Here is a 26,765-nt window from a genome sequence, read left to right on the forward strand (position 1 = left end):
GCTAATTCACATCAGCTTAAAATTGTTTCATTAAATGTTAAAGGACTGCGCCATCCAGTTAAGCGTACGAAAATTCTAGATTATTTAAGTAGTTGCAAAGCTGATGTGTGTTTTATACAGGAGACTCATATTGATGATAAAGTTTTGAGTTATATGAGGAAGAAATGGGTAGATGCACTTGTTTCTTCTCCAGCAAATGGTAGGAAAAATGGTGTAGCCATATTTTTTGCAGAGAAACTTCACTGTCAAATTTTGAGTAAAACTTCTGACAACGATGGTAGATACATTCTTGTTAAAATTAAGGTTCATGACTCAGTTCCTTTTCTGCTAAATGTTTATGGTCCTACAGCAGATGTCCCTAATTTTTGGTCTAATCTTACCACAGAAGTTCTTAAAATTGGTAATGTACCTTTAATTGTTGGAGGTGACTTTAATGTTATTTATGGTCCCTTATTAGATAGAATTTCTCAAACTAAATTTCATCCTTCTAAGAGTTATTTTGCTTTCAAATCCTTTCTTCAAACTACTAAATTAGTTGATATTTGGAGATTACACTACCCTACTGCAAAAAGCTTCACATTTTTTTTCAAATCCGCATAATTCTCACTCTAGAATTGACTTTTTATTTGTTTCTAGACACCTCACTACCTTGATTTCTTCTCCTACTATTGGAAACATTGACGTTTCTGATCATGCTATGATTTCTTTAGTATTACACTTGGATTCCACGTTTACTAAACAAACCAGATGGCGAATGAATACTGGTATAGTTTTAAATGAGTCCAATAAACCAAAACTCTTAGCGGCTATGCAAGAATATTTTGTTCTCAATCCTGAAGGCTCTACTTCTATGATTAATAGATGGGATGCCTTTCAGGCTTATATTAGAGGAGTAACAATCTCTATTATGGCTCATGAGAATAAATCATTTCATGCGACTATTACACTCCTAACAAAACAAATTGCAAAATTTGAACGCCTTTTCATTACATCTAATAACCCTCAAAACAAATTCAAACTACAAAAATTACGTTATGAATTGAATTCACTACTTAGTAAACGGGCAGGCATTCAAATTTCTAATGCTAAAGCTAGATTTAGTTTTAATGTTAATAGATCTGGTAAATTGCTAGCCAACTATTTACGCATCAAAAAAGATAAAACTCATATCCAATCAATTCATGGTTCTCAGGGTAATATAGCTATTTCTCATAAGGAAATTGTTAATGAATTTTTGAATTTCTATTCCACATTATATAACAAACCAGATGTCAATGATGTTTCTGTATTAGATTCATTCTTAAACTACTGTCAGTTACCCAAAATTTCACTTACAGACAAAACCAGTCTAGATGCACCTATTACTAAAGATGAAATCGTATCTGCCATTAAATCTCTGAAACAGAATAAATCTCCCGGACCTGATGGAATTCCGGCAGAATTTTACAAAGAATTTCAATCGCACCTTTTGCCATTCTTATCCCAACTTTTTACTTTATTTAGCTCCACAGGAACGACTTCTGGGTCTTTTACTGAAGCCTTAATTATTGTTCTCCCGAAACCAGATAAAGACCCCACTCTTGTATCCAATTATCGTCGTATATCCCTGATTAACCAAGATTGTAAATTATATGCCAAAATTCTTGCTACTAGGTTAGGCCCTGTTTTAGATTCTATTATACACCCTGATCAATCTGGTTTTATGAAGAATAGGTATTCTGCGAATAACACAAGAACGTTGTTACATATTATTGAATAAAGTTCTATTTTAACGCTAGCTTCCGGTATTTTGGCCTTAGATGCTGAAAAAGCATTTGATAAAATCCACTGGCAATTTCTATTCCACGTGCTATCCTCATTTAATTTTGGAGATTCTTTTATCCGCATGATTAAAGCTTTATACTTTGCTCCTACTGCTCGTTTATTTATTAATGGGCAGGTTTCCTCTCCTTTTTCACTTTTTAGAGGTACAAGACAAGGGTGTCCTCTTTCTCCTCTTTTATTTTTAATTGGCATTGAACCTTTTCTTGCCTCTATTAGAAATTGTGACAATTTTCAGGGAATTACTATTAATGGTGTCACTGTAAAAACTCTTGCTTATGCGGATGATGTATTATTATTTATTAGTGACCCTATAAATTATTTTCCCCCGTTAATGGATATTATATTGAAAAACTCTGCAGTCTCCGGATACACTCTAAATACCAATAAAACTGAATTTTTCCCTTTAAATGTTTATTGTACTCCTGATATGCTCCCCATGCATGAAATTATTTGGCAAAAGACTAAGTTAAAGTATCTGGGTATTTTATTTTCTTCCTCCATCAAATCTACAATAACCTTAAATTGTGATTTTATCATACATTTTATTAAAAATAAAACTTCTAAATGGTTGTCATTACATCTTTCGTGGTGGGGAAGATTAGATTCTATCAAAATGAATATTGCCCCCAAAATATTTTATACTTTGGCCATGATCCCTACTCAGTTTCCATTAAAGTTTTATAAAGATGTGGATAAACTGTTATCAAAGTTTTTATGGAGTAATAAAGCTCCTCGAATCAGTTATAAAATGTTAAAAGTACCTAAACGCAATGCAGGGTTTGGTATCCCTGACTTTTTTCTTTATCATTCTGCCTTTATTTTAAAGCAAAGTTCATTATGGTCTCATTCCTCTTTGTTGAATAATCCCCCTATGTGGCTATTTATTGAGAAAGCTATTGTAAATCCATTTCCTTTGCCTACTTTGTTAACCATGTCCAACAATAATAAATTTCTAAACAAATCGGTTATTATTAAATCTACAAAGATGATATTTAATGATCTTGATTTAATTTTTCCTTCTCCCATGAATACTTCTGAAGATCTTTCATTATGGTATAGTTCTGTTATTAAATTAAATAAGAAGGTTACTTACTGGACTTCATGGATTAAAGCTGGTAATTATTACCTCAAAGATGTATATACTGAGGATACTTTTATCTCTTTTGAATTGTTACAATCAAGATTTGGTTTGACTAAATCAGATCTTCCTAAATATCACTTTTTGTGTAACTCCATCTTAGATTCCTTCCAAAGAGCTATCCCCTCTAATGTCCAAGCTGATTTATTTGTTTATATTCAAACAATTGCAAATTCCTCTCATGGTGTTTCCATTTTATATAAAAAATTATCAGATACGCTTGGTAGTAATATTGATATGATTGCCACCTTTTGGAATGAAGAACTTTCTATTTCATTATCTGCTGACGTATGGCAAGATATTTGGCTTAGTAATATATCTGGCTGGATACCTGTGTCAATATATCAAACCAATTCTTATATTTTATTTAATCGTTTGTGGACTCCTTCACGATTATTTCAAGCTAAACTTATTCCCTCTGATTGTTGGGATTGTAGATTACATCCAGGTACCCTACAACATATGCTTTTTGATTGCCCTTTAGTTTTCAAATTTTGGTCTGAAGTTTGTGATATCATAAAAAAGATTTTGAATATTCATGTTATTGTTTCATTTCCTATAATTATATGTAAATCTGCATTACTTTTTCCAAAGTTGAATGAGTTAGAGAGTAAACTCTTTAATTTTCTTGTTTCTGCTGCATTAAAATCTATTACTTTTTGTTGGGAAGATATTTCTAAATTATCTGTTCATGCTTGGTGGTCATGGGTTATCTTTACTAGAAAAGGGGCTCAATTATCCATGAATGGGATTAATCATAACTCTATCTCTTATCAATCATTCTAGATACCTGTTGATATTTATTTATCTTCTTAATGTTGTATATATCTCTATATTGGCTTTAGGTTTTTGTCATTTTAAAAGAATGCTTTTTATACTGCAGGATATAGTAGCTCATGTGTATTTCTCTACGATGCATATTTGCTTGTTTCCCTTTTTTCCTTCCCCTTTTATGTTAATTTCCATATATGAATTTTCTCTTTTTTACCTACTGTAATTTCTTCCTATGAAGTTGATCAACTAATGTTACTGAGGTATTTTCGATTATTAGTACTATTTTTTGTAATGTCTTTGTATTGTGCTTATTATCAACAAAATTCTATAAAATTATTCTGAACACAAAAAAAGGCTGCTCACCCTCACTAAGGATAGTCACAGGTTTAGGTAGAAGTGATGTTTGGCAAGGATTGTAGGGGGAGAGGACATAGGAGAGTTACACGAATAGAACAACGATTGACAATGCAATAGGTCTCGCCTTTGATTCAGTTAAAGCCATTTGCTTTGCTAATAGTATTGTATAGCAAAGCAAATGGCTTTAACTTAATGAAAGGCGAAACCTACTGCATTTTTAATGCTTTTTCTAGATTCGTTTGAGATTTCTTCCAGATACAGTTTTCTCTTTTTTTCTAGTTTGTGTGCTGCATAAATACTTTACACATTGCCTCTAACTTTACACACTCCCTCACAGTTAAGCCTGACTGCTTTGTGCCATGTTCCCAGAGGGTTGAGCAGTGTTAATTTAGTGATTTGACAAGGATTGCGGTTGTTGCCTGAGTGGAGCTTTCACCTCCTCAACCAATCCCCCTACTGAGAAATATATGTGATTGTAATGTAGGCCAGTGCAGGAATTGTGACAATTACACTTAAAATAGAACTTCTATTTAAAATACTGTGCCCTCAGTAAATGTGAGTGCATGATCGACTCTATATGTACTTACACCCTCTCCACTACGACAAACCAAGCACAGATCTCCATTATGCTAGTCGTCTCTCAAATTCATATTCGCTTAAATGTAAAGGTCTGCTACAGGGCTAGCAGCTGAAGTATTACCTACTGGCTCTGAACCATTTCCCATGCAAAGTTCACTGACCTGAAAAACCGGAAAAATTATATTTTCTATTATCTGTTGCAATTGTCTCCTATCAACCAATTTCTTATTTAGGTAACTCTTTGTGAATATATGTGTGGATGATTGTGACAGGCAAAATTAAAACAAACTTCTAGATTTATTTTGAGGTATATATTCTTTTCATAATGCCATTCCCTAGACAGGCAGTAGCAACACATCTCTGTTAGTTATCGTTCATGGTGGTGGGTGAGGCTCATTAGCCTGGTGTTTTAAGAGGCTTTTTACTTGTTTAAGGGACACTTCATACGATAAGTGTGCATAGCTGTCGCACTGAATTCACACTGCTCCAGCAGGAGTTGAGATCCCACCAATCAGATAGTAGTGGTGGAATATTTCTCTCTCATCACCGCTACATGTACGGCCCTTCATTATCTGGAACCTCGTAAACTGTTAGGTGTTTTTCTACCCACACATAATGACAAAAATAACAAATGAGCAACTAGTAGCATTTGTACACCCAAACAGTGAAGTGCAGCAGTAACTGAGTCACAAATTCAGAGCAAACAGTTCTTCTGACTGTATCCAGATTGGGAATTGGTAAGTCTTTATATGTTTACCCACAGGCATCTCTAGTAGTGAAGCTCACAACTAAGCAGTGTTAACATCATTGCTTATGCATACAATTACATTACACTGGTATTATTTTCAGTATGAGTAATTCAATTTACAAGCATAAATTCACATTATGTGAAATGTGATTTTACTCATATAAACTAAGGTACTTGCACAACTCAAATCAACTAACATCCATAAGTATACCTTTGTAATTCAGGCCCTTAGTTTCTTCTTTCATTTACGCAACTGCCTTTCTTTACACATCCCAAAAAACATAAATCCTTCTGTCAAAAAATCTGCATATGAAAATTTTAATCTTTATCAATCTTATACATAATTGGACTTAAGTAACTGTTAGTCAGCTTTCTAAGATCTCCCTTTATCTTCTCAACGCAGTATTTAACTCTGCTGTCTACCTGGTCAGGCACCAACATTTGGATCATATTTGATTTAACCATGTTTCTTTCATCAGTTTTCCATACCAGCACAAATCATCTTGAAACTAATAAACCTCCAGTTACCAAAATGCCCAGGGAAGCGGAAGTTGGCCTCACAACTCAATGACATCACAGGAGTGACATCATAGGACCATTCACCGTCAATCCTAGGAAATGTTGACACAAGACCTTAATCCTGAAGTCAGCACAATAATTGACTTACTGAAACCTAGTGTATATCTCAAAGTGAAAAAAGTATTGCTAAATCACTGTGGGCTGCACAAAAAAGAGAGTTAGAAAATCAGTAGTGGTCAGGCCCACTAATACTAGTTCGTGAGGACGATAAGTTGTATGTGAACTATGTTGCTGGCCTTATTTATTCATTTTACTCATTCTCATTGATTTATCTTTACTTGTAATAAACTATCACAAATGCAGAACACAGAGGTGACGATTTTGTTCAAACCCATATGTTTTACAGGTAATCACAGTAATGGAACTAGGAAACAATTTAAACAAATGTGGCTATTTTTAATTTGTTTAATTTTATTTTGTATTAGCAAGAGTGCACATTTCACATAATTAATGTATTTATAATTTCAAGTGTAATTTCTTACTGGGATCTGCAGAAGATAAACTGTTTGTCAGGGTTCATAAAAGCAGTGCTAGGGATTACAAGGGTGAAGCCAGGGGTCGCAACTGGGACCCCTTGCGACCACCAAATGAGTCCCTGCTTGAAACAGGTGTGTATCAGATATAAAGCATTGTACTTTCACCAATCCAACATTCTTACCAGCAAACCTGTGAAGTCGAGCAGGATTTGTCTAAAAAACATTAATATTATGCATCTTAAAACAACGATTGCAAAAATATAAGACAAAGAACAAACATTATTTGTAACTGTACCAAAACCTTGCGTTGGTGTTAAAACCATTGATGTGCACATAGCCTAATCGCTGTCCTCAAACAACAACAATAACATACCTGATTACCCTATGTCTCCCTAAACATTGAAGCTGTAACTTTTTTCTGGTAAATCTTACTGGTCAACTATATTGTATTTTTGTTTTTAGCAAGTTACATCATTATGCTCACTCCCGTGTAATTTCTGTTTTCATAACAAATGTTACAAATAAATATAATATTTATGATTATGGCTTGTAACACATATTTAATCAATATAATGAATAAAGTAACCAATACTTACAGGTGGTGCAATAAACTTGTAGAGAGATGATCCTCTGAGAGCCAAAAACTTTGGTGTATACAGTCTGTCCTGGAGAGAGTCTTGTTCCCTCTCTTCTACCCAGCCCATGTAGACTATCTGGCAAAGAAATGAAAAGCATTCACCAATCCAAGATATGAAAAGTGAACACAGGCTTTGGGACTTCTGAAGCTACTGCATTGACCATGAGAAAATATTTTTATGCAGAATTATCTTGAATGTATACAACATATTTCATATTGCATTGAACATGATAGACCTTTTTTTGCAAAATTATCTTTAATCCACATAACATATTTCATATTGCATTGAAAATGATCAACTATATTTTTTGCAAATTTATCTTGAATGTACATAACATATTTCATATTGCATTCGAAAATATACATTCTGCAACAGTATATTTAATGTACATAACATATTTCATATTGCATCTGAATTAATAAATTCTTTATTTGCAAAATTATCGTAAATGTAAATAACATATTTCATTGCTATGGGAGTCCAATCATTGTAATGTTGATTACTGTTCTAACAATATTCTCATGCATTTTGATCTTGCAGCATTGATTTACAGCGTTTACCCAGACAGAAGAGAGAAAATCTGCGCTGTTGGATCATCTGCTAAGTGCTACATAGCGGGCTTCTCACTCACTTCCACTCTTGGCTCTGCCATGAACCTCATGCCAAGGACCATAACTACTGTCCACAGCACAGATGTGTCTTAGACAGATGTTTCAAATGCAAGAAGGTTGACTGATTCCTACAGCGTAATCTTTGTTGCCTGAAGTCCCACTCTTCCTCTTCTAAATATTAACAGACTGAAGAATACTCCATGTTCGGGAGCCATAGGGAATTGTTTGTCCCATCAGGAATGAGCTCTCACACTGGGTCACACTGCTAGGGTATTGAGAATTGCCAAATTTAGACCTCTTCAATTTAACTATGTACTTTGCACATATCTCAAGACGAAATGGCTTTATTTCCGAGTCCCTCATTCCTGTCCTACATGCATGAGAGAGAAGGCAGCTTTTTTCATGTTGTATTGGCCTGTGCCACAAGGTAAGCATTGTGGAAAGGTATGGGAGACTAGGTGCAGGCTTTACCTGGTAATAGTATCACATGAAGTACCAAAGTGAGCCTTTTCGCACTGATGCTGTGCTGTTAGCAAGTGGTGTAGTGACTTCCTTCTACACCAAACATGACTATGTGAAGTGCAAAGTTATACAAAAGGACCTCTACTGAAATTGAAACATATATCTCACCCACAGAAGGACAGGGATAAATACAGTTAGCATGAATTTAGTGCCAATTTTGCCTGCCCTTGCACTAAAGTCTGATGAAAGATTGCCATGAGCCTACTTTGAGATTACTTGTCTCACCAGACAGAGAATTAGAGAGGAGGACTCTGGGAGGAACTCTCACTGAATCCTAATATCGAGAAAACTGCGTCCATCCTGTGCTTTTGCTGGGTTTTGCCTGTCAATTATTTTGTGTTAATTGTAAATACATTTGATAAATCTATTAAATTGTTTGTTGTATTTCGGGACTATTGTTCATGTAAAAATTGACCCAGGAAACATATCCTTCTCAGGGGGTCCTTGTTTACTTCATACATGTAAAAATTGATGACATTGTATACATCTTGGAATGTAGCGCCATTGTATTGTAATAACCAATTGAAAATAGATCTTGAATTCATTAAGGAAAGGAAACGGTCTAATATTTTTATAATTGCATAGCTTATTTGCAATACTTACAGATGAATATCATGAGGTCCTAAATTATTTGATTACCATAAAACTTTAGAGGCTTTGGTTAGGATATTATACAAATTTCGGAGCGCACGCTGCATCGCATTTTGCGATGCAGGGCACGCTACGAAATTCGTTTTATTAATTAAATTGTTTACTTACCTCCAAATATCCATATGCTGGTTTTTAGCACCCCTACCCTGCCCCTCCCCTGCCTAGGCTCCCTTAGCTTGAAACAGTGGTAAAAGTTGCCTCAGATGCCACCTCTGCTGCACCGTAGCCTGGCAATAATCTGGGCGTACAAAATACTCAACCCCTTCCCCTTTCTCTTACGGTCTGGCCTAGCTAAATCCTATAAAGCTTCTCGTGACAAAAAATTGTTTAAACAAATCAATATAGCTCTAGGCTTCCCATCAGACAACCTAGTACCATTCCGCTTATGAAAGGGGACTCAGTGCACTCTTTGTAGTTCGACCTCCCATCTCCAATGGGTCAATTCAGGAAAGGCTTCTGAAAACAACTCCTCAATGCATTTTCGAATGTCATGCCTTCCACTCCTTCCGGGATGCCAAGCACCCGCAGGTTGTTCCTCCTGGATAGATTCTCAAGATCAATTAGCTTCCAGTTAGTGTCATCCCTAAGAGCATTCAGAAAGGAGACTTCCGTTCTCTGCTGCACCATTTCATCTTCAACTGAAGAGATTCTGGCTTCCGCCTCACCAATCCGAACGGACATCTCGTTGGAAGTCTTAACAACTCGACTCACCGTGTTTTGCAACTTGCGCACCGCCCCTTGCACCTGCAGGGCTTCAGCTTTCGTCTCCTCACGATGTAACATAATAGCTTGATAAATAGTGGCTAAGGAGATCTCACCCTCAGTATGATCTGCCGGACGAGTATTGGTATACCCGCCCTTGGATTCAGTTGTTGATTCGGTTATTGTACCAGATTCCGGCTCAGCAGAAGAATGACCCAATATGGGTGATCCATCCTTTTCAAAGCGTTCTCTAAGGGGGAGAGAGAATTAGACAGGGCCATTGCTTCTTTTACTTTACGGACTGTACTTCTCCCCTCTGTTATTAGCAGGCTACTTTCATCATCCTCCAAAGGAGCTGAACTTGTCAAACTTCTATCATCTAGCCAGTCACCCTCTGTACTCTCAATGTCTGAAGTATTGGAGAGGTCTGACATAGAATAAAATGTGCCTGCTGAATCTCCAGAGTCCGCCTCGTTAGTTACTTCACTCAGGGTCCTGGCACTTTGAGGAATTTAATCTAAATTAGCACCTGCCACCGCTATTGGTATTGTCCTCTGAGTACCAAGTGAGGTCACTGATTTCCCTGAGAGTGAGAGAGAAGATACAGCCTTTTCTAAATGGATGGTTGTAATATCACCCTCAGCCAAAATATCCGTATCAGCATTAAAGATATTATTTCCAGTTTCCAATAAGGCCTCCAATTCCTCTACAGGAAGAGAAAAGACTGTTCTTGATAATAGTTCATTTTTATCAGCTGCTGGCTCAGGGTTAGCATTGGAATTGTCACTTTTTTTTTAACGCTCACTTCAGTCAAGGCAGCAGTCTTACCTTTAGGCAGTGTTCTCTTTTTGAACATTCCCAGGTATTTTAACCTTAGCGCCCCCGACCTCACTCTCCACTCTAGCCGGGGCCGAGGAAGATGATATGCCCCCTTGCGCAGGACTAGAAGTTCCAGCAACACCAACATCCGCATTAATCGTGATTGGGGTCACCAAGTGAGCCGGATCTTCAAGGGCTCCACCTGTAGCTCACCCTGTAGTGGCAGCTGCCGCCTGTATCTTCAGCCCCTTCACTGTAGTGCTGCTGGCGTTCTTGGGTGCCATCGGAGCCAGCGCACGAATCCAGCCCGGGACTTCAGAGCGTCTCGTCGTCCGCTGAGCAGTTACCGGTACCTGAGGCTGAAAGCCGGCTGCAGCAAACCTCCGAAGTCTGTGTTGATTCCTCACAAACAAGGCACAGGAGGGTAAACACCAACGGACCCTCTGGAGGCACAGCAAATACAGCAGCATAACCAGGTTAGCAGTTATTACTGCTTCCCTCCGTTTTTCAAAGCCGCGAACTGCCAGGGGGGAAAGGGATGATTGTCGGTGGAGAGCTCACATCGCCGTCTCACTCAGACACAGCCGTGTCCACCATCTTGCCCTTAACACACACACATTCCTACTCAATTTATTTTTTAGGAAAACCAAGTACTTGAGGTTGCATTGACTTAATGGGACGCAGGCACCACTAAAAAAAATGCTAATTCAGAAATCTGTACCTTTTACCCATGTTATAGAAAGATAATTGGAGAATGAGGGATATGTTTTTCGAATGCCAAAGTTAAATAACTTTTAGACTAATATCTTACAAGACTTTTATTAGAAGCTGGGTGTCCTGAAGAATAAGCCTTACTCTTTGAATATAGTGGTATTGGAACATATCTCTCAACTTTTTAATAAATTGTTTTAACTCTCCTGATTATGATCTGGAAGGAACCTCACATCAGATGCCTCCCTTCAAATAGAATTGCACTGAAAATGTATGCAACTATTCCAGCTACATGAATATATTAAAAGAAGATGATACTTGGAATACAAAGATGAGAATGTGTGGCGTTTACGGCATAAATTAATAATGCAGGTACAGTCTCGGTCATCTGGTATAATCTGCCGCTCTTCTTTCAGCTAATTAAAATGTCTTCCTTTCTTTCTATCCAGGAGCAGCTCGTTTCAGGGAGAAGAGGCTGGGTGGGGGGGTCGGGGTGGATGGGGGATGACAGAGACAAATAAAAAAATATGAAAGAACTTACCTGCCTCCCTCCAGCATTCTGCTCTTCTGTTCCTTTCCTCTCTGTTGCAGGCCGACACAGGCTCCCAAACTGCCCTGCGGCCAATCCTGAAGCTACTCTCATGCATGAGAGCAGCCTCAGGATTGGCCTAAGCACCAAGAATTTGGGCTCCCAGGCAGACAGCCTGTGCCTGCTCTCTCCGAACTGGCACCACAACTCAGGTTGGAGAGAGATTCAGGGCGCATGAAAGTTTGGCCAACCTGAGATGGCCGGCCAAAGCGTCATGAGCACTGGTGACATTACTCACTACTCCCCCTCTAGTACTGTCACCCCCTGGCTATGCCCCCAAGTCTTGGCACAAGAAAATTAAAACAGTAATAAAGCAGGTTTTAAAATCCATTTTATTTTTCACGTTTTTGAGGGTGCTGACGGGGGGAGGGGTATGCTCCTCCACCATAGCAGAGTTGTTTCTATCATTCCTCACTGGGTTTTTTCCCTCTCTTTATCTCACCAATTTTCTTTAAGGTTTATGGCTATTATGGTTAGGGCAATGCTAAAGACATTCACACTGGGCATTAAAATCCGTGTTAAAATGTATTAACTAGCTGTAACCATATCCCAATTACTTAAATGTTAACTTTACAAGGTAAATGCAACTCTGAAAATGTATATTCTTGTTTGATTACAGTTTCCATTCTTATCTTGTATATCAACAAAAAAATTGGTCATGGGGAAAAATGGGTCAGCCTTATTTTGAGCCTAAAATGTAAGTACACAATATCTGGTAAATAGGAAAGAATAATTATTGGAAACTCATTACCTTGCCCAAATTGGGAAGGGTAACTCGAGCTCACAGTTTGATCCACATACACAAAATTCTTAGTATAAATCTTTACTACGGAGTGATAGTACAGCAGTGGGTTTTAGGAAGGGACACCCATTCACTATTAAAAAGGCTCACACACACAGCAGAGATGATTTAGGATCCAAATAAGTGGACACTGCCGTTCTGCCTGCTGACACCTATGGTCCCATAACCTTGAAGTTGTCTTTGCCTCCACATTGGTTAGTATCATTCATCTAAATTATCGACCTCCTGATATTGAATCTAAGGAACACTGACACAATTGTAAAGACAGCCTAAACCATGGAGCTCAGAGTTAAACTCATGCTTCATTTCAAACACTTTTGTGCTAAACAATCATAAGGATGGATCTGGCTGAGTAGTATGTTCTTGCACCCACACAGAGCTGTAGTGTCAGTGAACTCTCAAAAGTGTTGCTTTTGATAAACATCCAAGGTGTCTGTTGAAAGTAGCTAATACTGGAATTGCAGCTATAGTTCTGGTGGCGACATATTACAAAATGCATTAATGTGAGCTCCTGGAAAAAGATACCATACCAAAATGTTGATATTCGATTTAGTTTGTTGCCTGTAAATGTAGTTTGTTGTTTCCCAATAGCTAAGACCCAAAATCCCAAAGGTAAATCTACAGACGGTGATCTCTGCACATACATATTTACCCCTACACCATGTTTTGAGGTGTATCTTCAAAAGAGCCAAGTTAGACAACCACATAGAGATAGGAAGAGTGTCCCACCTCTTTCACGTCAAGTGGGAAAAATATGTATGGGCATATTATCAAGCCTGGGCGATAAAATTATCGCCGCTTTATCGGCAGAAAACTGCCGATAAAGCGGCGATAATGGGCTTGATAATATGCTCTATGGAATTCCAATCGAAGCCCATGTTAGATGTGAAGACATCTAACATGGGCTTCGATTATCGCCCAGGCTTGATAATATGCCCCGTACTTTTTAGCCATCCTTTCGAATGTAGAGGTTGAATTGCTTAGTGGAGTTCGATGGAGCAGAAAAGCACAGCATCGTAACATTTCAGCTTTTTGTTTGGATAAGCAGGGATAATGTTTTTAAAGCTCAGGACCAAAATTTACAAACTTGCCAAACAATGCAGCACAGCACCGGAAGCTGCAGTGTTGTGTTCTGTGACAGGGAGAGAGCAGGAAAGTGTCATATCTACAGAGATATGGCTGTATCCTGCTTGCTCCCTAGCGTAGATGCAGAATTATGCTGCCAAGCGCCACGCACACACCTTTACACCATAGAGCAAATAATTCTGCATGAGTCTAGCATGGAAGGATACCCTTCCAGTGCAAAATATTATGCTTGGAATAATTTTAAAATGTTTCCCACCATGTTGGATGTCAACTGTACAGTGCAGCACACATGAAAGTGAGAAAAGTTAGGTGAAAAAAATGCTTGCTTTCAAGTGACGTTAATATCTGGCGCAACATCCATTCTACTATAGTTAGTAGATTGGACTTTGCCTCAAAAACCATGGGTGGTTTCACTGGAATGCCCATATACCACCTATGGAATGTCTTCTTGATTCAGAGTAATGCAGAGTAGCGTTTTGCACTACTTTGCAATACTTTTTCCTACAAACCAATGTAAATACCAATCTGCATTGTTTTTTAAAATCCCAAAACGGACACAAATCTTCATAAATCTGGACCATGTGCGCAAAAACAGAATTCCTAAAATAAATGATTTCTGTTTAAAAAATCAGTGCAAATGCTTGTAATACTGTGAAATAGAAGAACCAACCAGAAGGTTAAGAATGAGTCTCGCATCAGAATTTTGGATCACCTGCAGGTGATGTAGTAAATGCACAGATATGCAGAGATAAAGTAGAAACGATCAGGCCTTGAATGACTAATTTGTGAACAATTATAGAGTAAGAAACTGAGGGGCTTATTTATAAGCCCCTTGCGTCACTGGTGCGTCACTTTTAAATTGGGAAAAAGGGATGTATCGGTGGCGCAAGTGGCTTGTAAATAAGCGCCTGAGCTTTTTGTTGAGGGGGTGAATACTCACCTCAAATAAAATCCACAACCCTTGTAAACAGTCATAGAAATGAACATTCAAATGAAATATTAACTATTTATGGGGTCTGAAGGAAGTTTCATATTCCATTTCCATCTATCCAAACCCAATCACACTTTTTATTGGTAAAAACTGTCCCATTTTATTCTGTACCTCTCAGCCAAAGCATTTCGTCCATTCCCAGGACTTCATCAGGGCTGTAAAAAATACACACACACACACAAAATAAAACAAAAGTATTATAAATATCTATAATTTGTGTATAATATTTAGACTATGATTTTCAGATATGCTTTAAGACTCTGTTCCACCTGCTATTAAAAATTGCAGTTAAGTTTGGGTATGTATATTGGGGTTATGATGGTTTGAATTGAAAATAATATAAATACAATTTTTTGTTATCTGAGTGGGACACAAACTGGAGGAAGGAGAGCCAGGCTTTTCCAGCACACTTCAAAGAGTGGTCTTGAATTTAGAAAGAGGTCCCTTTAAAGGGGTCAGGAAGGAGATGGGACTGATAAAAGAATCACAAAAAGTAGGTGTGAACAATTGGGTTACTGGTTGACTGGAGCGTGAGCCCAGGGCAAGCAGCAACCGCAATCCTTGTCAAGGTAAGGCACAAAAAAAACCAAATCATCCTGTGCCCGCTCCCTTGATAGAATATCACTGAGTAGTAAGGCTTAACTTTGATACAATGTGTAAAGTATTTGCGCAACACTTCAAACTGTAAAACAGTGTTAACACCACACAAAAAGATTTCACACAAGGTTAGAAAAATAGAGCAATGTTTAATAAAAAAAAAGAAGATCCAAAGTTATAAAAAATCTAATCAACAGAACCGGAGTAATGAATTTGTAAAAATAAAGTGAATATAGCGCCAAAACCCGCAAAGCGCCTATTCAGAATATCTGGTCGTGCTGGACCGGGTCAAATTCAAATGTTCAGATCAACTATGATGAAGCGCAGGTCTGATACAGTCCCAAATTAGTCCGGCTAAAGTTTGACCTTCTCATGCTTTGTGGCAAGAATCTTGTTTGCTTTAAAGAAGTTTGCTTGAGGCAAGGAGAGTGTTGCAGGGTGGTTGTCGCATGGCATGAAGAGCAGGCCAGGTGTCATTGATGGGCGGGCTAGAGCTTTGCACTGGCAGTCCCCCACAGGCTGTTAATGCTGCTCTGTGGAGAGATGGGCTAGCAGCAACTCGCACTGTTTTTATGTGTTAGCGACATGGTGAAGGTGCAAAAGTGTGGTTCACAAAAAGCCCAAACACTGATTTAAGAGCCTGTAAGCCCTCACCAAGGGTCCTGGACCTTGGAGGCACCTCATGTGGGTCAGGGACATACTGCAACTGGGTCCAGGGGCTGGTGCAAGATAATGGACAGCCTTTTATGTCCCTGAGGCTCAGATCAGAAGTCCAGCAGACTAGCCCTTGGAGTCACTCTAGTGTCCTGAAATCAAAATGAAGTTACAGGTGTAGGTCCAGAAGTGTACTGAAGTGGTGGTTTCTGACTTCCAGTATTTATATCCAGTTGTGCCGCTGAAGTGGGGAGAATCTTCTAGAGGCATCCCTTTGAAGTACACAGCTGCCCTGCCTTCCTGGCCCAGGGCCAAGACTAACTACAGGAGGTATGCAGCCCTTATTGTGTAGACAGGACACAGCCTATTCAAGTGTAATTGGGGCTGGGTCCAGCTCCTCCCACCCATCCTGCAAGGAATGGCCCATCCATTCACACCTAAGATCCACATTGTGTGTGGCTGTCTAGGAGGAATACACAATGCCCAACTGTTAGCTACACCCAGTCATGTGACCCAGAGATAGACTGGATGAACTAAATGGCTAAGCCAAGAAAATGGCAACTGTCTGAAACTGGCATTTTCAGAGTTGAGTTGTTTTTTTTAAATTGTGATTCAGGAGACACAAAGCAGCAATGTTACACTACTTCCCATTTGGAAAGTACACTTATAAAATGTATCAAAGTAATTCCAATGTGATCCTAAAGGAGAGAGAAAGGCCTTGCAGTAGTGTAAAACCATTGTAAGAGTGTTTTACTACCAGGACAAGTAAAATGTAAAAGTACATTTCTTTCTAAATGCACTGCTTCCTGCCCATGGGAATGTACAGGGCGTAATGTAGGGGTAGGTTAAATATATTAAAAAGAAAAGATTGGTGCAAGCAAAAGGTTTAGCTTTACCAGGTTGAATTGGCAGTGTACAAACTACACACAAAGGCTGCAACAGGAGGCCTGAGACATTTGTCAAGTGCTACTTAAGTAGCTGGCACAATTAGTGGTTCAGGCCCACTAGGAGCTTGTAATTTGCATGTAATTCACAGGCCCTGGGTACATTCAGTACCACTTTACTAGGGACGTATATGTAAATTAAATATGCCAATTGGCTGTAAGCCAATCTAACATGTTTTAAGGAGAAAACACCAGCACCTTTGCATTGGTTAAAAGTGGTAAAGTACACAGAGTCCTAAGCTAACAAAAATAAATCAAGCAATAAAAATAGAAGGAGGAAGGCCAAACAACTGGGGATAACCCTGCAGAAAGGGCCCGGTCCAACACAAGGAGGGCTGAAGCCCTGGGTAACCTTTTGATACACATATCACTGTGGCTGACATCCAGATGTGAAGCTCTAGACACTCTTATGGCCTGTATTATAGGACTGTCAAATTTAGGGTCACTCCTGCTGTCACAGACTGCTTTCTGGAGAAACAGTCGGGCATAGGAGAAAGCACTTGCTGGAATTGGGGTTTCGGGTTGTCAGAGTATGTTCCCTGTGCAAGCAGGAATCACCATTCTAGTCGGGTATGCCAGATGTACATTAAAAGATAACCTGTGCTCACCCTCTGGTAGCTTGACACAGAGCAGTCAGGCTTATTTAAAGAGGCAATGTGTAAAGTATTGGAGCAACAAACACACAAACAGTAACGCAATGAAGATACCACAAAAATACTCCACTCATGTTTCTGAGTAATTCAAGTGCAAATGGATACAATCGAATAAGTAAAACTGGAGTTATACATTTTTGAAGATTAAATCGAATTATAGTGTTTACAGTCATAAAGCATTAACCAGGGACATCTGGTCGCGCTATACCAAGGTAAACCCAAGGTTCAGGCCGACTGTGATAGTGGATAGGCCACCTAGAGGACTTATGCAAGTCCCACAGAAAAATTACCTTGGATGAAGGTAGCGTCGACTTCAAAGACTCAAGGGGCAGAGCTGAGGAGGTGGTGCGTCGACGTTGATCTCTTGTGTGCAGGCTAAGTGTCAGTTCCAATTCACGCAGGCGATGTAGGCTTCGTCGATGAATCCCTTTACAACGCAGGTGATAGGTCATTGTCAAGTCATGTAGTCCGTCAGCTTTGAGCCATGCTGTCTGTCGAAGTGATGTCATCAAGCAGCACAGTCCATGGAAGAGATTTCATTGAGCAGCAGCCGCATCGGCGTCGAAGGGTGATAAGTCGGTTCGGAGCGGCACAAAGTCATCAGTGCACGGTTTTGATGGATCAGCAGAACTCACATTTCAAAGGCCCAGCACTGGATTGGCACCACTTGGCAAGGCAGGACTCACTGATGGTAGAGTCCAGGTGCTGTTGCAGGGTTGAAGGAAGTCTGTGATGGTCCTGAGACTTTAGAACAGATAAGCCAACAAGCCCTTGGAGTAACTCTAGATTCCAGTGAGATGGGTCTAGTCCTTTGTTCTCAGCAGCACAGAGATCACAGGCAGTAGGGCAGCACAGCAAGGCAAAAAAGCCATTCATCCTGAGAAGCAGTCAAGCGGAGTGGCAATCCTTGTAGCACAGCAGTCTTTACTCCTGGCAGAGTGTTTCACAGGTCCAGTAGTGTACAGTGTTGGTAGGGTCAAAGGCCCGGTACTTATACCCACTTGTGCCTTTGAAGGTGGGGTGACTTCAAGGTAGGCATTTGAAGTGCACATGTCCCCCTTTCTTCCCAGCTCTGGCTCTAGACTATCAGTAGTGGATAATCAGTTGTTTGTGTGGGAAACAGGACACTGCCTAATGAGCTGTAAGTTTCAGCTCTCCCTCTCTTCCTGCCCAGGAATAGCTATCAGAATATAGATGCATGCAGATGAGTTATCTGTCACACCCACCCCTCCGGTGTTAATGGCTGTCTAGAGGGAATGCACAATATATAGCTGTCATCCACCCCAGACATGTATTGGAGATAGGCTGCAACACACACAAAGCAGTAAGAGAAGAGAAATGTCCACTTTCTAAAAGTGGCATTTCTAAAACAGTAATCTTAAATTAAACTTTGCCAGTAAAGAGGATGTATCATTACCATTCCAAATATATGAAACATGATGCAGTCACTCCTTTCTAATCAGAAATTATAGCTCAAAAGTGTTTTAAGAAATTCCCAATGTTAGCATATGAAAGGAGTAGGCCTCACAGTAGTGAAATATGAATTTAGATATTTGTCACATGCAAAGCCTACCAGGACATGCCCTAACTTTTACTTACACAGCACCCAGCCCTTATGGCTACCTATGGTCTACCTTAGGAGTGAGTTATGTGTAATGAAAGGGGAGTTAAAGGCTTGGCAAGTGATTTTAAATGCCAAGTTGTAGTTGCAGTAAACTGCCCACACAAGTGCTGTAATGGCAGGCCAGGGCAGGTTTGTAAGGCTACTTGTGTTGGTGGCACAATCAGTGCTGCAGGGCCACTAGTTGCATTTAATTTACAAGCCCAGGGTATATGGCATACCACTTTACAAAGGGCTTACACATAAACTAAATGTCATTTGATTATACACCAATGTCACCCTGTTTAACGGAGAAGCACATGCACCTTAGCACTGGTTAGCAGTGGTAAAGTGCTCAGAGTCCTGTGGCCAACAAAACAATACAGCTAAAAGAGTAGGTAAGCAGGCAAAAAGTTTGAGGGAAGACCACCCTAAGGATGACAGGTCTAACATCACTCCAAAAGGAATAAGACCCCCAACACAACCTTCAAAAACTCATACCCTAAATTACATTTGCTGTCTGGAAATCAACTATAAGATGGGGACTGGACGCCTCCAACATTTTCAACTGTGAAGCAGACACACAGGCTGGTTGAAGAGGGAAACTGTGCTAGACTTCGGCCTGTGACCTGTGACCATGGTAGGGGACATCTCCCTAGATCACCAGCTCCTGGAGCCTACAGTACCAGGGCCTGCCTGTTTGCAGAGACCAGTGAAATCTGTGAGGAAGAAGAGAGCGCTGGACAAAGTGAGGTCATGTGGGGATCCTTATAAATGGATCCCTGTAGGGAGGTGCGAGGAGTATGCTGCTGTACCGATCAGGTCATTGCCCTTGTACAGGTTTGAGTTGATTACCCTTATCGCAGATTGGATGAAGACAACTAACTTAAAATTCAACACAGAAGAAACTCAAGTAGTGATCTTCTGGAACAACACCTCCCTGTGGAATAACTCCAGTGGCCTCCAGAACTAGGTCTCTCAACCATACCAACAGACCATACCAGCAAACTCAATATCATGCTGGACAGGAAACTCACCATGAGAAACCAGATCAACGCAGTCTCCTCTACCTGCTTCTTCACTCTTCACATGTTTCATGAATTCTTCAAATGGCTTCCTGTCAACACCAGATGAACAGTCACCCAAGCCCTAATCACCAGTCAGCAGAACTACCGCAACGCACTCTGTGAAGGAATCGACTACAGACCATAAGGAACTCCGTGGCCAGACTCATCCTCAACCTCCACAAGCTGACCACCCCCCACCTCAGAAAACTCCACTGGCACCCCATTTAGAATAGTTGCCACTTCAAGATACTGATCTACATATACAAAGCCCTGCACAACAGAGGACCAGCATACACCAACCACCGCCTGAACTTCCACCAACAATCCAGATAACTTCTTTACGCCTCCTTTCACCTCGATCACCCCTAGCACCCCTTGGCACATGAGGCTGTACCTTGTCCCACTTTGCCGCCAGGTCCTGAAATTATCTCCCTCCTCACCTCCGGATCTCACCCTAACTATTTAGGAAAGGACTTAAGACCTGGCTGTTCAACTGAGCCTCTGCAGTAAAATCCTCAGCCCTTGGATATCCTCTCTGGTGATTAGCCATGCTCTGCAAGTCATGATTGATTGATGATTCGGGCAGACCAAAGGAAACTTACCATTGCAGGCACAATGTGTGATACTCACCCAAAGCTCCAACTGCATGTGGCGCACACTTGAGCAAGTCATGTTCAGGGACTCTAATCGGCCAATCCCTGCTTGTGTGCGTAAGACTGTGATATAGGGCAGAGGGTCACGGGAACTTGTATGCCAGATAGTGCCTCGGCAGTGGAACACTTTTGACTTTCAGTCAGAGTGACATTCTTGAGACTTGGACAACTAGTGGGGTATAACCTGAAGGTTGCCTATGGTGAATGGAGAATAACTGCTGCTCCTAGTGAGAGGGAAGTGTGACTCTGGGGACTGCCTATTTAAAACCACAGCCTTATTGTACTTTGTGATTATATATACATATTATTTTTGTCATCAAAGAAAGTTTTGAGCTGGATAATCAATTTCTGCTGCTGATTGTATTTTAATTTATGAGCCTGTGTTCACACTAGGCCTGGGTGGTAAACTCCGCTCTGTTTGCAGAGTTTTCCGCACTCCGTGGAACATGCTTAGTTCTGAAAAAATTCCACTCCGCAAAGTGACCACTCACTTTAGGAAACCTTCCGTTCGCTTTGAGAAAGCTGACACTCAAGTCAAAAATTTACTCAAGCAGCAGAAAAGAAGTAGCGTTGATTTTACAGCGTGAACAAACAACCTGTGCTGAAATTCAACACGAACAGTGTGACCAAATTCACTCCTCTGCTTGCAAAACTCAGCATAGAGAAGCAGAGTTTTTTTTATCACTTCATGGAGTTCCGCTTAAACTCTGCAAACCCTGCCCAGACCTAGGTCACACCCCTGTTTCTACCACAGCCCTTCCACAAATCCTTTTACTGCTCGACCCTGGCTACTACTTAGAGTGCTGAAGAGGTTGTTGGAACAGTTACTCAGAATCCATGGCAGGCCGAGTCCAAGGGCATCCAGGGTAAATGGCCTCCACCCTACGCTGTGCCCAGTAGCTCCTGCTTGCCCTTTGACCATCTGAACGGGGTTTTGACACATTTACTCAGACACATAAACAATAATCCTTCTCACTTACAAATAAAGTCTGGAATCGAATTTTAAAAGGTTAATTTTTCGCATTAAAAGCATCTTCACTCTATTCACATATTTAGGGAATTCACGCATAACCAAAACTCCTTCCATTTTTGCTCTTCCGTCTATTACACAATAAGATTGCAAAATATAAGCTAGATGGAGTGTTTTCAACACTGCGATGAAGCGCATGTGATGTTGACATCAGTGATGGTCTCTGACATTTTGTGATAAACGGAATCATGCATATCCAATGTCAGATATCAGCACTGGAGTAACAGCTGATGCTAGAGGCATACCATCCTAATTTTGAGGACAGCACTTTATCTAATAATACTTCTTGACTCTGGCAACTACCATTTTAACACTATGAAATACAACATTAAGGAACTTTTCCTATACCTCTTTATTTATCGGTGTGTGCCTATAGAGGTTTTTAATGACAGTTCCACCATCAGGCTCTATATTTCTCTATTATAGGCAAACATGACTAATCCTAGCACACAACCTCTAGAAGGCATTGTCTATTTTCCTACACTATTAGCAAGCATGGATTGTTGTTTGCCAAATGGCACTATTTCCTTAGGTACATGGATGGAGTGCAGTGGGGTGTTTCATAAGATTTACTTCTGACACTAACTAGTTTAATGAACCTACATGAACAACGACGGTATTTCATACTTAATGTTTTTTTCTGCCTGTTAGATCTCACTTTCTTTCCACAGGTGGGCACCTAAGCCAGATTTAAATTAAAACCACGAGCAAACAATCCGATATTTCTTTACTTTGCACACCAAGGATTATTGCACAAAACACACGCTTTTATATCGGATTCAGTCAGACTGATGTTAAGTATTAGGATGAGGTCAGTAAAGGTAGGGATCCAAGGGCTTGCAGTGGCTGAAAAATCTTAACCATGGTATCAGAGGGCCAATAATTATCCTCATCATTCTCCTTTATTATGTGTTGTATTCTTTTCATAGACATATATATATATATTTAAACATACAGAAAATCTATTTATATAAATATCTCAGTCGATATCGCTGCAATTGTGTGGTAAAGCTCTGCGTAGTATTATAACCTGTTATAAAGGTCCACAGATTGTAATGTCCATGTGGTAAAGGCATGCATGGTATTCGACTGATATGGGTGAGCCAGTACTGACAAGGTGTGTAAATTAGACCAGTACAAAAATAGCCGACCTACCTTTTTGAAGAGATTTAATGGAAAACAATTTCCCGATGTTTCAGAATATGACACGCATGAATTATGTAAAGAAAATATTTGGGGAAAATATAAGAAATCTCATTAAAATGACTAATACTGACAAAATACTCATCTGAGTTAGTAAGCTTATAAACAGCAAGCAGCCACAGTTGTAGCTATAACTAATTATTTTGTAATTATGCAGAATCATAATACATGGGGGCATATTATCAAGGGGGTTTATCTCTGCTTTTTTGGCTTTAAAAGCCAAGAAAGCGGAGATAAAATTATCTCCCTATTACCTAGCTGTCGCTAACACCAGTTAGCGACAGCTAGTAGGAGATAGCGACCATCTTGGGCCCCACTTTGCATGTCAGTGATATTTATCACTAATGACATGCAAAGTGGGCGTGCCAAGATGTTAGCGACTGGAAACAGTCGCTAACATCGCTATCTCCTATTACCAACTTTTGGAGATATTCGCGCTAAGCGCAAATATCTCCAAAAACTAACACCTGCCCTGAGCAGTTCTTAGCCATGTTATCCAATGGGAGGTGGATAACATGGCTAAGAGCATTAGCTCGGTAATGCATGAATATCGCTGACTTTTCAGCGATATTCATGCATTGCGGCCGTTTTTTATCGCATTTGCGATAAACCTTGATAATAGCAAGGTTTATCTGCGATAATTTCTGACGATGCTTAGCGTTAAAAAATTCGTTGCTAAGCATCGTTAGCGATAAATATCGCTTAACGTTGGTAATATGCCCCATAGTTTCTGGAATAGAATGCTATAATAATTGAGAGTGTGAAATCAGTGACCGAATGTTTTGAAAAGAGAATCCAGTCACTTTGTTTTGAAGTATTCAGTCATATTTATAGCAAGGATGGACAGGACATGATCACAACTGGGTATAATTCATCCCTATGCTAAATGTTAAAGAAGCATATATTTAGATCATTATCATATTTTAAAGAAAGGCGTTGTTATATGCTTGTAATTAGGAATCAAAACGCACAAACATATACACTTCACAATAATGTTGATTGGTCCTCGCTGCATTCTAGGTTTAGAGAGAGGAGAGTGGGATTTAAACCGAACAGACAATACATAATTTCATCTTTCTCCATTAGTGAGATTGGGGCGGGCATGTGTTATTAGCCTTAATACCTTCATGCTGTTATGCAGTTACAGCTGATACCGGCCTTACCGTTCATTATGCAGCATCACTCTTGGCTGTGGTCATTAATTGTGGAATAGGCAAATAACTCTAGTTAAAGCCTTGAACGGAAGGCAATATTTTTTATTTTGTTGTTCACCTAAATTGCACATTAGTCTCACATAAAACATTTTGATGATTTCTTCCTTACATGTTTTTTACATAAAAGTGCTTATTTTACCTTTGCTGACCTCTGTTTATTATATATTCCGAGCCGCATTAATTGTGTAAGGCTGACACTGATTAATACTGAAGTCTCACAGCATTTTCTGTTTCAATTCTACAACCAATGGCCATATTTCTTTTTTAGACGACAGAATGGAAATCTGTGAACATACTTTTGGTTCCTCAATCAGATTCAGTCTGGAAACCAATTCATAGTCAGCTGGCATGTGCCCCAAGAAGCTAATAAAGTGTCCAGAGAGAGCAACCTCAGGCCGCTTCGGGCTCTTGATTTATTGTCCGTTATGTAAAGTTGAAAACACATTACTTTAAAGCAACTCTGACAAAATAGTCATACTGACAGGCTGCTGAATGAACAGCGGGCCTTAAGAAAGACATAACTTTAAAAATATATATATTGTACAGCAAAGGCCCGGCTAATTATTAAAAGGTCCCTGTTAAATGTACCGTGCACTCCTGCTCACATACTACTCTAGAGGCGTGTTATTTTATCTACAGTCAATAATTGTAAGGTTTTGGCTTTCATCTTATTTTTCTCAGTCTGGCATTGTAAGGTGTGCATATTTTGCCGAGATCCACTCCACTGATTCGGAATCTGTAATCTGTAAAAGACATATATTCACATAAACCTTATAGTAACCTTCCTAACAAGAGAATTATCTGGAGTGTATCAATGTATTTCCTTAGCTAGTGTCGTCATTTCAATAACAGATAGGAAGAATAAACCGGAATTAACTGATGTTGAAGAATTTTCAAAGGTAAAGGAAAGAGAAGACTCTCTTGGGATTAATATTAATCAAAGGGTAGGGAGCAGTGGGAAAAAAGAAAAAAAATTCGACCTCATCTCAACCTTATGTACGGACTTTTATGCCACCAAGGGGTGCCAATTCTTCCAGATAGAACAAGGGGATGATGAGTGGTCCGGGCCTAAGGGATAGAAAGACCATCTTTACCTCCTGGAATTTTAACGGGTTAAGGTGCCCTCGGAGGCAGAGGCTAATTTTTAAACATCTAGAACTCTCAACTGCTCAAGTATGTATGCTACAAGAGACGCATCTGAGCTATGAAGAAAGCAGCGTAATCTTCTCCAAGGTCCCCTGGGTTAAAAGCTTCTGTGCCTCACATCAGACATCTCAAAGCAGAGGGGTAGCAATTCTAATTAAACAAGGAGCTCCTTGTACTATAAAAAAAACACAATCAGACTCCACGGAAAGGTGGTTGGTAGCACAATTGGCATTTGAAAACGTAGTCTTAACATGTGCCTCCTTCTATGGCCCCAACATCGATGATCCGACTTACATATATAAATTACAGTCGGCATTGATATTGGAATCTCCACTCTATGTCATCTGAGGGTATGTCAATGTCCTGTTGGACCCGTTAAACGATAGATCCAACCTGAGTCATTACGTTGGAGCAGTCAAGATACGTCGAATACTACTTAATATGATACATGATATGGATCTGATCGACTTATGGAGGGCCCAAAAGGGTGATAAACAAGGTTTTACATTCTATAGTAAAAAGCATGGTCACTCCTCAAGAATTGACTATGTCTTTTCGCATAGAATGTCAACGGATAACCTACGGGAGATATCAGGCCTTCCGAGTCACCTTTCCGACCACGCACCTCTTCAATTTATATATCAGAGTAAAGAGGTACAGCGGCAGCTGGTGAGATGGACCCTCAATAGGGCTAGGCTTTTAGACTCTGAGGTTGTCGAGGCAGTACAAGCTCCCTCTCTGGAATTTTTTTCTTTGAATATGGGCTCCACAACATCGGATGTTGTATGGGATACATATAAGGCCTGGCTAAGGGGGGAACTACATGGAATAATTTGTTTTAAGAACAAGGTTGAAGCAGAGGTACTAAAGGGTATCGAGGAAAAGATAAACAATCTGGAGAGAGAAAGAAATGGATTCAGCAACAGAGATTCGGAGCGACTAACACAAGTCTTGAAGGATCTGGACGAGGTAAGATCAGAGTATAGAGGGAAGTTAGAAGCCAAGTGTAGAGCGCAGTGGAACTCCAGAAGGACACAGAATTTTGAAAATGGGGAGAAGGCAGGCACCCTTCTGGCGTGGAAAGCAAGAACAGATCGCGTTAGAAATTATATAAAAGAACTAACCTTCAATGCTAGCGGGGAAACCTCAAGTAGGATCGAGGATATGCAGTTCTGTCTCCTCTCCATTTTTTCGGAACTATATAAAGAGGACCTTGCACCTCTACCGAGTACTATTCAGTCATTCCTGAGGAATAAACATCTCCCCTCACTGTCAGAAGAAAGTAAGAACAAACTAGATGCTCCCTTTACTTTAGAGGAGATAGTCGACCAGATTAAAAAGTCTAAGAACAAAAAAGCTGCAGGCCCGGACTCACTCCCAAGCGAGATTTATAAACTCCTCAAAGAG

The 26,765-nt window shown here is 39.8% G+C and overlaps 1 protein-coding gene across 1 annotated transcript in view; it reads right to left on the reverse strand.

The window, feature by feature from the left end:
- Positions 1–26,765, reverse strand: part of SNTG1 (syntrophin gamma 1) — a 1,650,669-nt gene that overhangs the window by 530,729 nt on the left and 1,093,175 nt on the right. Inside the window, exon 12 of the mRNA XM_078686185.1 lies at positions 7,072–7,188. Within this exon, the coding sequence (XP_078542311.1) occupies positions 7,072–7,188 (117 nt within the window). The remainder of the gene's footprint in view (positions 1–7,071; positions 7,189–26,765) is intronic.

The sequence above is a fragment of the Lissotriton helveticus genome, chromosome 4_1, assembly GCF_964261635.1.
Source record: "Lissotriton helveticus chromosome 4_1, aLisHel1.1, whole genome shotgun sequence".
NCBI classification, from domain to species: Eukaryota; Metazoa; Chordata; class Amphibia; order Caudata; family Salamandridae; genus Lissotriton; species Lissotriton helveticus.